General features: G+C 47.3%; 1 protein-coding gene across 1 annotated transcript; it reads left to right on the forward strand.

Moving 5' to 3' along the window:
- The first annotated feature begins 1 nt into the window (after position 1).
- Positions 2 to 12,471, forward strand: LOC134594575 (cytochrome c oxidase assembly factor 5). Its single transcript, XM_063444650.1, has 3 exons — positions 2 to 288; positions 2,313 to 2,396; positions 12,270 to 12,471. The coding sequence occupies exons 1-3, from the start codon at positions 187 to 189 to the stop codon at positions 12,309 to 12,311; spliced, it is 228 nt and encodes a 75-aa protein (XP_063300720.1). The 5' UTR covers positions 2 to 186; the 3' UTR covers positions 12,312 to 12,471.
- Positions 12,472 to 13,014: the final 543 nt, after the last annotated feature.

Genomic DNA, 13,014 nt, shown 5'->3' on the forward strand with positions numbered 1-13,014 from the left:
GAGCTCAGTATACCCGGCGGGAGGGGAGGGGCCATTGACCGGGCAGGACCTGTTTGCATAGTGGCGGAAATACGTAGAGAGTGTGCGACGGAAGTGGCCATGGTACCAGGTAATATGGCGCTGCCCATAACGAGCAGCCTGTAAAACCGTGTGACCGTCTCACCCCCGGGAGAGCGAGCTGCCGCCATGCCGAAATACTACGAGGACAAAGTGGAGGACAGGCACCCGTGTGCTGGGGTCAAGGAGGATCTCAAGGACTGCCTCCTGAAAAGTGTCTGTGTGCTGCAGGTGGGGGTTACTGGCCCCAAACCGGGTGACCTGTGTGCCCTTATAAAGGGAGACTCGGGTTCACATCAAACTAACACTTATACTAGGACACAGGAACCCAGCCTGGCTATTGTATTCAACAAGGGAAGGTTCGGCCATGTATGCAGCATGGCTGGCTATGGAGAGCAATTCATGTGACTCCTTTCTGCTGCCAGTACTGCACAAGCAAAACCGCTTAACCATGATTATAATGTGCTGATAAACTGGGCAGAAATGTGTGTAAATGGAGGAGTGCAATGTCAATGTGTGTAAATGGAGGGATAGAGTGCAATGTCAATGTGTGTAAATGGAGATTATACTACGATAGTATGTTGGTGTGTGTGAATGCATGTGTGTATTTGTAGCATTGTTTTTAGTAGCAGCCATGGTGTGTGAATGAGGGATATTATACTAGGGTAGAATGTTAGTGTATGTATTGTTGCATTTAACTTAAGGGTTGTATTTGAGCAGCCTTTCTTGGGTTTGTGTTAATGTAGAGTTACATTTTGTAGTGTGAGCAAATGTAGGGTTAAATTTGAGTATACTGTCTAGTTGTAGTTTTAGTTTGACTCCTGGTGTCTATTTTTGTAGAAAGTATGTGTAGATTTAGTGCTAGTGTATGTAAATGCAAGAGTGTAATTTTTTTTTAAAGAAATATTAATATGCATTTGTGAATATGTATAGCTGTACTCCTGTAATAACCTATGACATTTCTTGAACTGACACTAGAGTGTTGTCAGAGAGATAGGGAGAGGAATGAATGTAGAACAATTAAAGAAAAATAATCGCTACAGTTACCCCAAAATTTCGAAATGTTGCATACTAGTAGGAAAAGTCCACTTTTCTAAAAGACTTGGCATATTGCTGGACAAACTCAGAATGCCTGTTTACCCTTAGTTCTACTTGGCTTCTTTTTTATTTGCTACTATAGCAGCACCTAGTGGTGAATTCACATATTTGTTTTCCAGGGATACTACAAAACATGTTCATTAATGGGAAACTAGAGTGCCAGGAAAACACTCATTTGTCAAGATCCATAACGTGGTGCAAAAGGGGTTAATAACCCCTTCTGTCACTTATCTGGGTCTAGCGCCGATGTCCCTCTGCTTGGCTCAGCTCCACCAATGCTATTCCCCCGCTGGCGGACAGCAATGGCTGCGTTCACATTAGGATTTCCCCATATGATAACATTATTGAATGCTTTCATATGGAGATTCGGGTGATGCTGGAAGTCCTAATGCACAGCATGAGGACGTCCAGCGTCGTTTAGGCGACCGGAAGCCCCTCTAGTGGCTGGCTGGTAGACGGCCACTAGAGGAGTTGTTAACCTTAGCAGGTAATTATTGCAGTTTATAAAATCTGCAATAGTTACCACTCTAGGGTTAAGGGTGATGGGAGTTTGCATCCATACCACTTCAATGAGCTGAAGTGGTCTGGGTGCCTACAATGTCCCTTTAAGCAGGATGTTATGGATGGATGCGATGTGGGTGTTATAGTGCTACTGATGGTGCAGTATGAGTGCCATGTAGCATATGGTGTCTCCTATAACTTTAGATAGCTCAATAAAATGTGCTACATTTGTCAGGATTCATGTTAGTGTTACATACAATGTTCAAATGTTGTCCTTTCATTCCTACATCCTATCCTGTTGTGTATTTGCAGCCAAGATTTGAAACACAATAAATCCTCCCTGGACACATTTCTAATCTTAGTTGAGCGTGACAGAGATCTCCTTTGAGACATGTACAGCTGTCTAATGGAAATCTTAAATTTGGCTAACATAGTTTGTGAGAACATTTTACTACCCATGAGTATTTTAAAAGAAAAGTGTATATTATGTGTGAAATGATCGCTGTGAGTAGAATTTAGACAAAATGCAAGGACATTTAGGTTAATCTAACTAGGCTGGGTAATGTATTATTTCCATATGAATAGAACCCATGCTGTCTGCAAAACAATTGTACATTTTAAAATGTGACCTTATTGATCTGTATTTATTTATGCAGGAAGGAAAGACTCCCAAGGATTGTCTTAAAGAGGGTTACTGCAAAGCTCTGCAAGTCACATTTTTTGAGTGCAAAAGATCAATTGTAAGTTCTATAGCAATACAAATTCATTAAATTGGAACGGTGATCTTTGAATATAACTGAAAATATGTATTTTAAAGCACTTCAGCTTGGTGAAAGTGTTATCTGGCTGTGTCCTGTGTCTTAGTTTATAAAAGTGCACCTAGTTACATCCAGAAAGGGTTCCCTACCTCATTTGCCGTTAGTGCTATCTGAAGGCCAGAAGTAAGGGCTTCTCATAGAGAAGCATTGCTGGAGCAGAGTGTTGATTTCTGCACATGTTCTCTGTCTCTCAGTGCGTCTCTATGAGGCAGTTTTACTTGGTGACAAGGGTGGGGTACTGATCTCAACTGCAGAAAGAAATGTATTTGTTTCTAATCTTGGAATATTTTAGAACTGTCAGGTCCCCCATTTCCAAATACTAAAACCAAAAAGTTATAAAATTATTTTTTTTACTTACCTGGAATTCAGCCCCAGGCGCTTCACTTTCCACGCGTTGTGCAGTCAAATCAAAGTCTTCTCACAGTGAAGCATTTAATTGGACCATTTCGCCGGGTAAGAGCGCATGTGCACGCTCTGAGCCAGCATCGGGAGAGGGAGTGGTAAGGGAAAGAAGGAAGTAACCTAAAAAAAAAAAAAAAACACAATTGAACAGAGGGAATAGGGAGGTGAGAGGTTTGCAGGAAGGGAGAGAGAGGAGACACAATAATTCCATTGCTGGTTCTATCTACAGTGTGTCTGTCGCCAGTTTGCAGTGCGCGCTGACGACAGACATACGATGTGTACATATTTGGCAGTCTGCCTAGGTTGTAACTAGCCCCCAGCACACAAGTGCAAGTAATCCTGGAAGTGCAGTGTTTAAAGTTAAAACACTGCCCAGGGGGACGGGGCCCCGACCGCCATGCTGCCCGGTCGCGGGTGGAAGAGGCTCCTGTAAAACTTTTTCTCCAGGGGCAAAATACCTAAGCTTCCTACCTACATTGGAGCCCAGGAGGTACCCCACATATCCAGAAAGCTGCCGGTAGCGCTGCAGTTCCCGAGATCGGGAGTTTCTGAGCCCCTGGGGGCAATACGAGGCTTTCGGGCCTGCGGCCTGTGAAGGTGAAGATCGGGACGGACAGCTGCCGTCCTGTATATGAGCCAGACAGCCGTGCAGCGACCTTGTGATGTGCTTCGCGGGCCCCGCTTCCCCCCCTTGGGCCGGGGGGGTTATCCCGGACCCCACTGGGGGTAATACCGCCTAACATCGGCCCCACACCAGGCCTACCCAGCACAGAGTACCAGGAGCCCGAGCGACAAAATGGCGGCAAAGTAACTGAAGCTGACAACAACTTCACTGACCTGCGGGCGGCCTTATACGTGAAACTGCAGCTCTAGCCCACTTGACCTCCTGGGCATGGAGTCCTCTGAGGTAAATCCTCTCACTATGGGTGTAGCGGAGAGCCGATCTTGCACAGCTATTCTCCACTAGAGATTCCAGTGAGGCTCAGGAACAAGGTGATGTTAAGTCCACAGGCAAGGTTTCCAGCAGGTAAAGTAATACAGCAGTATCCCCATCGCAATCCCAATAACTGGACGACACACAGTTTCAGGAGTAGTCTGACAAGCTTTATTCCACAGTTCCTTATAAAGCCCTCTCCCATGCAAGGGAGGAGGTTCTATCACTTAAGACATTATCCAATCTCTAAGTAGTAACCTCCCACAGATCTCCTCCCCTCCTCTAGCATCATAATCCCCTTATTGTGTACACAGTTTTCCCCGAGTTTTGGATGTACCCTAAATACTTGGGGTACATCCACAAATCCAACATCCCCAGATAGCTCTATTCTGGGGGACCAACATACTTAAAAATTAGCCCATTCGGATGAATGGTTCGTGAGATATGGGGTTCCAAAGATTTGACCGACCGCATGGGTAAAGTATCCGAAAACAGTTCCATGCATTTTGGCCCTGCGGTCGGTCACAAACAAGGGAATGAAAACAGGCGAATTGCCTGTGTTATAGAGCCTGGAGAGAGTTTGAATGAATTCCCTTGTTTATGGGGCTCTTTCTACCGAACGGCGGGTCATTCGGTAGTTTCCATACGAATTTCTGGAAGTATGGAGGTCTCAGCGGTGTTTGCCTAGTCAAGTGTCCGATTTTAGTTCCAGACACTCGACGGCAAAACACCGCTGTTCGGTAGTTTAAGATGGCCGCCGCCACGTGTTTGTTTCCCGAATGGCGGCCACCCAGAGGACAAAGACCACACTGCACTGATTGCCAATTACCTGTTTGCAACATTGTTGCAAACGGTAATTGGAGGCACACTCATTCCTGGGTGGTCTGGTTGTTCGGTAGTTTCATTCCCTTGTTTTATTTGAATGATTCTACCGAACAACTAGAGGAATACAATTCTTTACATACATTTAACTGTCATTATACCCGGATACCATGCTTTCTATACATGTACATACACATTAAACCAGCCATATGACCAAATACACTTATTCTCATACATGTCGTGGGACAGCCCGGTACCAATCCGCTACACTGCTCCCCCTTGCCCACAAGCCGGCATACACAGTCTGATCCAACACGGATCGGCTTGGGGATGTCCGGGGGCTCACGGATCATTTCTCTAAGTCAGTTTGTCTTGACAACCCGTCAGCATTTCCATTCTGCTTACCCGGCCGGTACTGGATATTAAAGTCAAAAGGCTGTAGCGCCAAACTCCAGCGCAGCAGCCTGGCGTTGTCTCCAGCCACCCGGTTCAGCCAGACTAACGGGTTGTGATCCGTGAGCAAGGAAAAGGGCTGTCCATATAAATAGGGTTGTAGCTTCTTTAGGGCCCACACCACAGCCAGGCATTCCTTTTCGATGGCGGCGTAGCTTACTTCTCGAGGTAACAGTTTGCGACTGATGTAAGCCACTGGATGTTCCCCGCCATCGGCCCCGACTTGACTCAGTACTGCCCCCAATCCAAACATAGAAGCGTCTGTGTGAACAAGAAAACGTTTAGTTGGATTGGGAGCTGCCAAGACAGGGGCATTTATCAGTGCATTTTTCAATTGTTGGAATGCCTGCTCACACTCCGGGGTCCAGTTTACTTGGCGGGGAAGGTTCTTACGGGTCAGGTCAGTGAGGGGTTTGGCCAGGGCGCTATAATTGGGAACAAACTTCCGGTAATACCCTGCTGTCCCTAGAAACGCTAAAACCTGGGTCTTAGTCCTAGGGGTGGGCCACTGGGCTACAGCCTCTACTTTGGCGGGTTCGGGTTTTTGTTTACCGCACCCTACTCTATGTCCCAGGTATTGTACCTCAGCCATGCCGATACTACACTTGGCCGGCTTCAAGGTCAGACCTGCTTCCCTTATCCTATCTAGTACAGCTCCGATGTGAGCTAAGTGTTCCTGCCACGTATTGCTAAAAATAGCAATATCGTCCAGGTAGGCACATGTATAGTCCTGGAATCCATCTAGGAGTCGATCCACCATCCTTTGGAAGGTGGCTGGGGCGTTTTTCATCCCAAATGGCATGACCTTAAACTGGTACAAGCCAAATGGGGTGACAAAGGCCGACTTCGGGATGGCGTCTGGGGCCAGGGGGATTTGCCAATACCCTTTACACAAGTCAATAGTGGTGAGGTATTGGCCCCTGGCCATTCTGTCCAGTAACTCGTCTATCCGGGGCATCGGATAGGCGTCAGATACAGTCTTCTCGTTCAATCTCCTATAGTCCACGCAGAAGCGGGTCGTACCGTCTCGCTTTGGTACGAGGACTACAGGAGATGCCCAAGGACTGTCTGAGGGTTCAATCACCCCCAGTTGGAGCATTTCGTCGATCTCCTTACGCATGTTTGCCCGTACCGCTTCTGGAATGCGGTATGGCGTCTGGCGCATGGGTAGTTGCCCTGGGGTCTCGACCCGGTGAGTTGCCAGAGGCGTGTATCCAGGTACATTAGAGAACGTGTCGCGTTTCTCTTCCAATAGTTGCTGTACCTCGATCCGCTCCTGTGGGCTCAGCCGATCTCCCAGCGTAACCTCCCCTAAATCTCCGGACAGCTGCCCATCCCCCAGCAAATCGGGGAGGGGTAAGCTGTCAAACTCTTCCGTGTTAGGGGCACAGATGGCGGTTACCTCCTCAGTACGCTCGTGGTAGGGCTTCAGCATGTTCACATGGAGCATGCGTCGCCCCCCAGTCCCTGTGCAGGGGCCGATAATATAGGTGGTATCGCATCTTTGCTCCACCACCTTATATGGGCCCTGCCAGGCGGCCTGTAACTTATCATGTCGGACAGGTTTTAAAATTAGTACCTTCTGCCCGACCTGAAAGCTACGGTCCCTGGCTCCCCGATCATACCATGTACGCTGGCGGGTCTGGGCCTCCTGAAGGTTTTCCCGTACCGTCTTGGTCAACGCTTCTAGGCGGTCCCGAAAGGCCAACACATATGGTAGGATGGGAGTGCCATCTGTGCTCCGGTCTCCCTCCCAATGCTCTCTAATAAGATCCAATGGGCCTCGGACCCTCCTTCCAAACAATAATTCAAACGGGGAGAACCCTGTGGATTCCTGCGGCACCTCCCGGTATGCAAATAGGAGGTGCGGCAGGAATCGTTCCCAGTCCTTGTGGGTCTCTGCGAAGGTTCGGAGCATCTGCTTCAAGGTACCATTGAATCGTTCGCAGAGCCCGTTCGTCTGGGGGTGGTAAGGGGCGCTGATAATAGGCTTAATGCCACAGATCCTCCAGAGGTGTTGGGTGAATTCTGCGGTAAACTGGGTACCCTGATCCGAGATAATCTCCCTGGGTAATCCCATCCGGGAGAATATCCGCATGAGGGCATCCGCGACCGTCTCAGCGTGGATGTTGGTCAGAGCCACTGCCTCTGGATACCTGGTGGCATAATCTACGACCGTTAAAATATACCGTTTTCCTGACGGGCTAACTTTATTGAGGGGGCCTATCAGATCCACCGCTATTCGGCTAAAAGGTTCCTCTATTATGGGTAAGGGGTGAAGTTTAGCCTTCCTGCGATCCCCCCTTTTTCCCACTCTCTGGCAGGTATCGCAAGTCGTGCAATATCTGCGTACTTCCTGGCTAATCCCTGGCCAGAAGAAACTCTGGGTTAGTCTGTACCTGGTGCGACTAACCCCTAGATGTCCGGATAGCGGAATATCATGCGCTATCCGGAGTAATTCAGCCCGGTACCGCTGTGGTACCACTAATTGTCTCCTCGCTATCGGGTCTAACCCCGTAATCTGTTTGGTTGTTTCCCTGTATAAAAGTTGTTTATCCCAGATAAACTTCTCTCCCTCCGCCCCGGGGGAACCCGTGCCAACCTTGTCCCTATACACCTGAAGCGTGGGGTCTGTTGCGACTTCAGCTACAAATTCATTAGGTGGAGCCCAGGGGACACATTCTAGAGGGGGGGTAGGGTTGCTTACCTGGACCTCCGGCAGTGTGTTGTGGTCCTGGGTGCGGGCCTGTTGTCGGGTGACTACAGGGTTGACCTCTCCTGTGGTGGGTGACTGGGGCTCAAAAGCAGAAGTGAGCCTCCCCAGATCGTTCCCCAATAAAACCTCCGCCGGTAAATGTGGCATCAACCCCACCTCCACTTCCCCTGCCCCCGCTCCCCAATGTAAGTGTACCCTTGCTGTAGGTAGCCGGTACACTGCTCCCCCAGCTACCCGGACGGCAACAGTTTTGTTCAGTTTTGCCTGATCTGAAATCAGGTGGCTCTGTACCAAAGTGATGGTGGCTCCCGAATCTCGTAATCCCCGGACTGCTGTACCATTCAGATATACCGTCTGTCGATGGTGCCGTAGATTATCCACATTGGCCTGGACCGGATCTGCCTCGTGCAGTACCTCCCATTGTTCCACAGTAGTAATGGGGACTGCGGAACCATATGGGGTGGTGACTAGGTCCTGGTAGTGGTGGGCTGCGGCCGCCCTGGGTGGAGGTGGGCCTGGACGAATCCAGGTGGAACGGTCCCGTAGCTGTGGGCATTCCCTTTTATAATGTCCCCACTTCTGGCAGTGATGACAGGGGCCAGCGGTGGGTTGTCGGAACCGGGGCTGTGCAGCGGGTGGTGGAGGTGGTGGTAGCGGTCTCGGTGGAGCTGGGGTGTAGTTGTTTCCCCCGAATGTTTTAAAGGTTGCTTTTGGAGCTGCAGGTTTTTGTGACCTGCGTGCATCCAGGTAGTCATCCGCTTTCCTAGCCGCCTCGGTAAGGGAAGTAGGGTTTCTGTCCCTTACCCATTCCTGGACCTCATTGGTTACTCCCTCATAGAACTGCTCCATCAGCAACATTTGTATTACATCCTCCATAGAACGTGCCTTGCTAGCTTGCACCCACCCGAGCGCTGCCCCCTGTAATCGGCATGCCCACTCTGCGTGCGAGTCCTTCTCTGTTTTCTTTAGATCCCGGAACCTCCGCCGGTATGCCTCGGGTGTTATAGCATACCTGGCGAGTATAATTTCTTTCACTTTACTGTAATTCCTTATTTCGTCATTAGGTACAGTCCGATATGCCTCTGCTGCCCTCCCGGTTAACCTTCCGGCCAAAATAGGTACCCAGTCCTCTGCGTTAATTTTATGCAGTGCACACAGTCTTTCAAAGTCTTGCAGGAAAGCGTCTATATCTTCCTCTGCCTCCACATATGTTTTAAAAGCCTGGTATGGTATTTTAGGCTTACCTTCCTGTGGCACATTAATTGCAGAGCTTTGTTCTGGTGCCTGTGTCCTTAGGATGAATTCTTGTACCTCGGCCATTGTCCTGGTAACAATTTCTGTTGGGGGGTTTTCCCCATAAAAGGATAGCCTGAACTGAACCTGCCTCTGGAATTCCGATCCTTGTGGTGTTCCTCCCGGCTCCCTCTGTGCCGGAACTGAATCGCCCTCCATTCTGTACTCTGCCATGAGTTCTGTAACAAGTACTGCTTTCTTCTTATTGCTGGCTTGTATACCCCTTGCCTCTAGGAGGTCCTTTAGCGTGGAGCGTTTTAGCGCAGAAAAATCAATCTCCATCCGTACTCCATTTACGCTTGTTCCTCTGTGAGTTTGGATCCCAGCGCTGCCAACCAATGTAGCGGAGAGCCGATCTTGCACAGCTATTCTCCACTAGAGATTCCAGTGAGGCTCAGGAACAAGGTGATGTTAAGTCCACAGGCAAGGTTTCCAGCAGGTAAAGTAATACAGCAGTATCCCCATCGCAATCCCAATAACTGGACGACACACAGTTTCAGGAGTAGTCTGACAAGCTTTATTCCACAGTTCCTTATAAAGCCCTCTCCCATGCAAGGGAGGAGGTTCTATCACTTAAGACATTATCCAATCTCTAAGTAGTAACCTCCCACAGATCTCCTCCCCTCCTCTAGCATCATAATCCCCTTATTGTGTACACAGTTTTCCCCGAGTTTTGGATGTACCCTAAATACTTGGGGTACATCCACAAATCCAACATCCCCAGATAGCTCTATTCTGGGGGACCAACATACTTAAAAATTAGCCCATTCGGATGAATGGTTCGTGAGATATGGGGTTCCAAAGATTTGACCGACCGCATGGGTAAAGTATCCGAAAACAGTTCCATGCATTTTGGCCCTGCGGTCGGTCACAAACAAGGGAATGAAAACAGGCGAATTGCCTGTGTTATAGAGCCTGGAGAGAGTTTGAATGAATTCCCTTGTTTATGGGGCTCTTTCTACCGAACGGCGGGTCATTCGGTAGTTTCCATACGAATTTCTGGAAGTATGGAGGTCTCAGCGGTGTTTGCCTAGTCAAGTGTCCGATTTTAGTTCCAGACACTCGACGGCAAAACACCGCTGTTCGGTAGTTTAAGATGGCCGCCGCCACGTGTTTGTTTCCCGAATGGCGGCCACCCAGAGGACAAAGACCACACTGCACTGATTGCCAATTACCTGTTTGCAACATTGTTGCAAACGGTAATTGGAGGCACACTCATTCCTGGGTGGTCTGGTTGTTCGGTAGTTTCATTCCCTTGTTTTATTTGAATGATTCTACCGAACAACTAGAGGAATACAATTCTTTACATACATTTAACTGTCATTATACCCGGATACCATGCTTTCTATACATGTACATACACATTAAACCAGCCATATGACCAAATACACTTATTCTCATACATGTCGTGGGACAGCCCGGTACCAATCCGCTACAATGGGCCCACGCCTGGACACGCTGCCTGCCCCAGGACTTCCGTTGTTGGTTATGAGGGGACAGGACGGAGGGCGCAGTTCCATGAAGTACAGGGGGCTGGCGGCGTGGTGCTTCCAGACCACACAGCATGAATCTGCTGAAGGTCACTGTGTGGAGGCAGGAGCGGACCGGTTTGCAGGCGTACCCCTGGGAGCCTCGGATGGGAGGACAGCACAGATCAGTCAGCACACCTCGGCAACCTCCACTCTTGGGGATCTAACAGAGAAGGATTCATACAAGAGGAGATCGCTAAACCTACACTCACTAGATGCAAATGAGCCTGAAAGTTTTATTTTGATTTTGGCCTGTTGCCTTGTATTTTATTGTTTCGTTGTCTTACCAATGCTCAAGCCAGTTAAAGGGGTAACTATACTGCAGTTATAGGCAGAGACCCTAGCTTACTATACTAGTAATACCCAGCAGTAATGATACATCATCCCCACTGTACCCCGAGCAGAGAACCCCCACTGACTAAGCTTATCACAGTTTGCTGTTTGGCAAACCCCCCATGTAGAGATTATATTAACTCTCTTTAACCTTTAAGGCAACACCGCATAATGCAGAACTACCCCTCCCCACGTAGCCATCTGCGGCATGGGGGGGGGATAGACGCGGGCGGCATCCTCACCCACTTAATCTTGCATCTAGTCCCCAATGCAGTAATGCCCCCTCCTGTCGGGGATAGCCTGAGGTGTGTGCCCCTGTACAGCCTGTTGGACAACACTATTGATAATGGATTCCATTAGCTACAGAACCTTGAAAGATATAAATTTCTTGTGAATCTGTGTTACAAATAAGCTCTTCTGCTTGTTCCACTAAGCTTGGAAATATTTAATAAGGGGCAAACACTCTTGCCATAGATAACCCCGGATGCATGGGTAGACCGATACTGTTGTGGCACTTGACAAACCACTGCTACCCGTATAAGCCTGTTGCTCCTCTGCAACATATGCAATTATTCATGCCAATGCGTACTCTGAATATTCTTCAACCAGCTGGATTATTTTGCTTAAAGCTGCATTTATTACACGGACATAATCTCTCAACGACTAGCTCAATAATATAATATAAAATTGTGCCGTCTATTCGCATGCCATGTCAATCTCCTGTTCATAACAAGCCTGCAGCCGCTGTTGTGGTACTGCAAGATTAAATGTTATTCGTTTTTTCATTTGCACAAAAAAAATAAAGAATAATAAAAAAATAAAAAAACACTGCTCAGACAGATTTCTTCCTCCATGACCATTTCTAAAAGCAGAAGTGGTCCTGGATGTTGGAGTAACTCTAATGGTTTAGCAACTAGAACACTACCATGTGCAACAGCTGTTTGTTGTTTTTTTTTTTATTTATATCACAGAGAAAGTTGCAGTTTATAACGATAATTGACATTATATCCATTCAGTTCTAAGACAGAGGCAAATATAGAAGTTTGGATTTCTACATTTAAAGTTATTTTTCAGATCTCACGAAAAAATATTTTTAAATATAGAGTGCACGTCAACATTATATTAAAAGGTTGGGAAGTGACAGTTCCCGTAGAAGACCGCACAATTTCTGCATAAAGTGATTTCTACATGCAGGCATTTTACATCCACAGCATGACAAAATAAATTCCAATACAATAAAGTGACATAACCTTCTTTTCTATGCGAACTACCCAACATAATTTCAAAATAGTTTATTTTTGTTCTTTCTTTAGCTGGACAACAGATCAAGGTTCAGAGGGAGGAAGGGCTACTGAAAAGTCTGCCAAATAAAGAAAAGTTGAACGCATTCCATAACTATATTGAAGATCCTACTGGAAACATGCATATTTATAACATGGTGTGCTGGTGTAATAAAGAATCAAATGAAATGTGCTCGACATAACTAAACTAAATAATATATTTTTATACTTTGTAGTTTTGTGTTTGTTCGGAGGGTGGGTCACTTTCCCCAAAAATTCCCAGCTTGCACTATTACAGTCTAGAATTAATGCGACTGCAAGGCTCATCTTCCGGTCTGCTCGCACCTCCCACTCTCTCTAGCATTTAAGCAGGGCACTCAACCCCCCTCTGTTCCCGTGCAGCCAACTCGTCTGGTTACAAATAGTTCTCTGTTAGACCACCCATTGTAAAACGCTGTGGAATTTAAAAAAAATAATATCAAAGAGTGAATGACATGTCCCCCAAACCTGGTATACTGATGAAGTAGTGAGGTTTGCACATTGCATAAGCAAACGAGACTGCTACTTACAACAATTGCCTAATAAAAGTAATAAATTGACCAGTGAGAAACTGTTCGTGTAAAATTTACTGTAGATGAGGGAGGTTTTGTTGCTTGTTATGAACAGAGTATCCATAACCCCTTGCTTTTGACAACTGGTAATCATATGTCCAAGTAAAAGCAAACTGCCCCCTTGTAGTACTACCAAGTAATGTGTACCAGGTAGGTGACATAGAAAC

This window comes from Pelobates fuscus, chromosome 1 (assembly GCF_036172605.1).
Source record: "Pelobates fuscus isolate aPelFus1 chromosome 1, aPelFus1.pri, whole genome shotgun sequence".
NCBI lineage: Eukaryota > Metazoa > Chordata > Amphibia > Anura > Pelobatidae > Pelobates > Pelobates fuscus.

Coding starts and splice junctions, on each gene's coding strand:
- LOC134594575 (XM_063444650.1), top strand. CDS start 187: ATGCCGAAATACTACGAGGACAAAGTGGAGGACAGGCACCCGTGTGCT. Junction 289..2,312: donor AAAGTGTCTGTGTGCTGCAG/GTGGGGGTTACT, acceptor TTATTTATGCAG/GAAGGAAAGACTCCCAAGGA. Junction 2,397..12,269: donor TTGAGTGCAAAAGATCAATT/GTAAGTTCTATA, acceptor TTCTTTCTTTAG/CTGGACAACAGATCAAGGTT.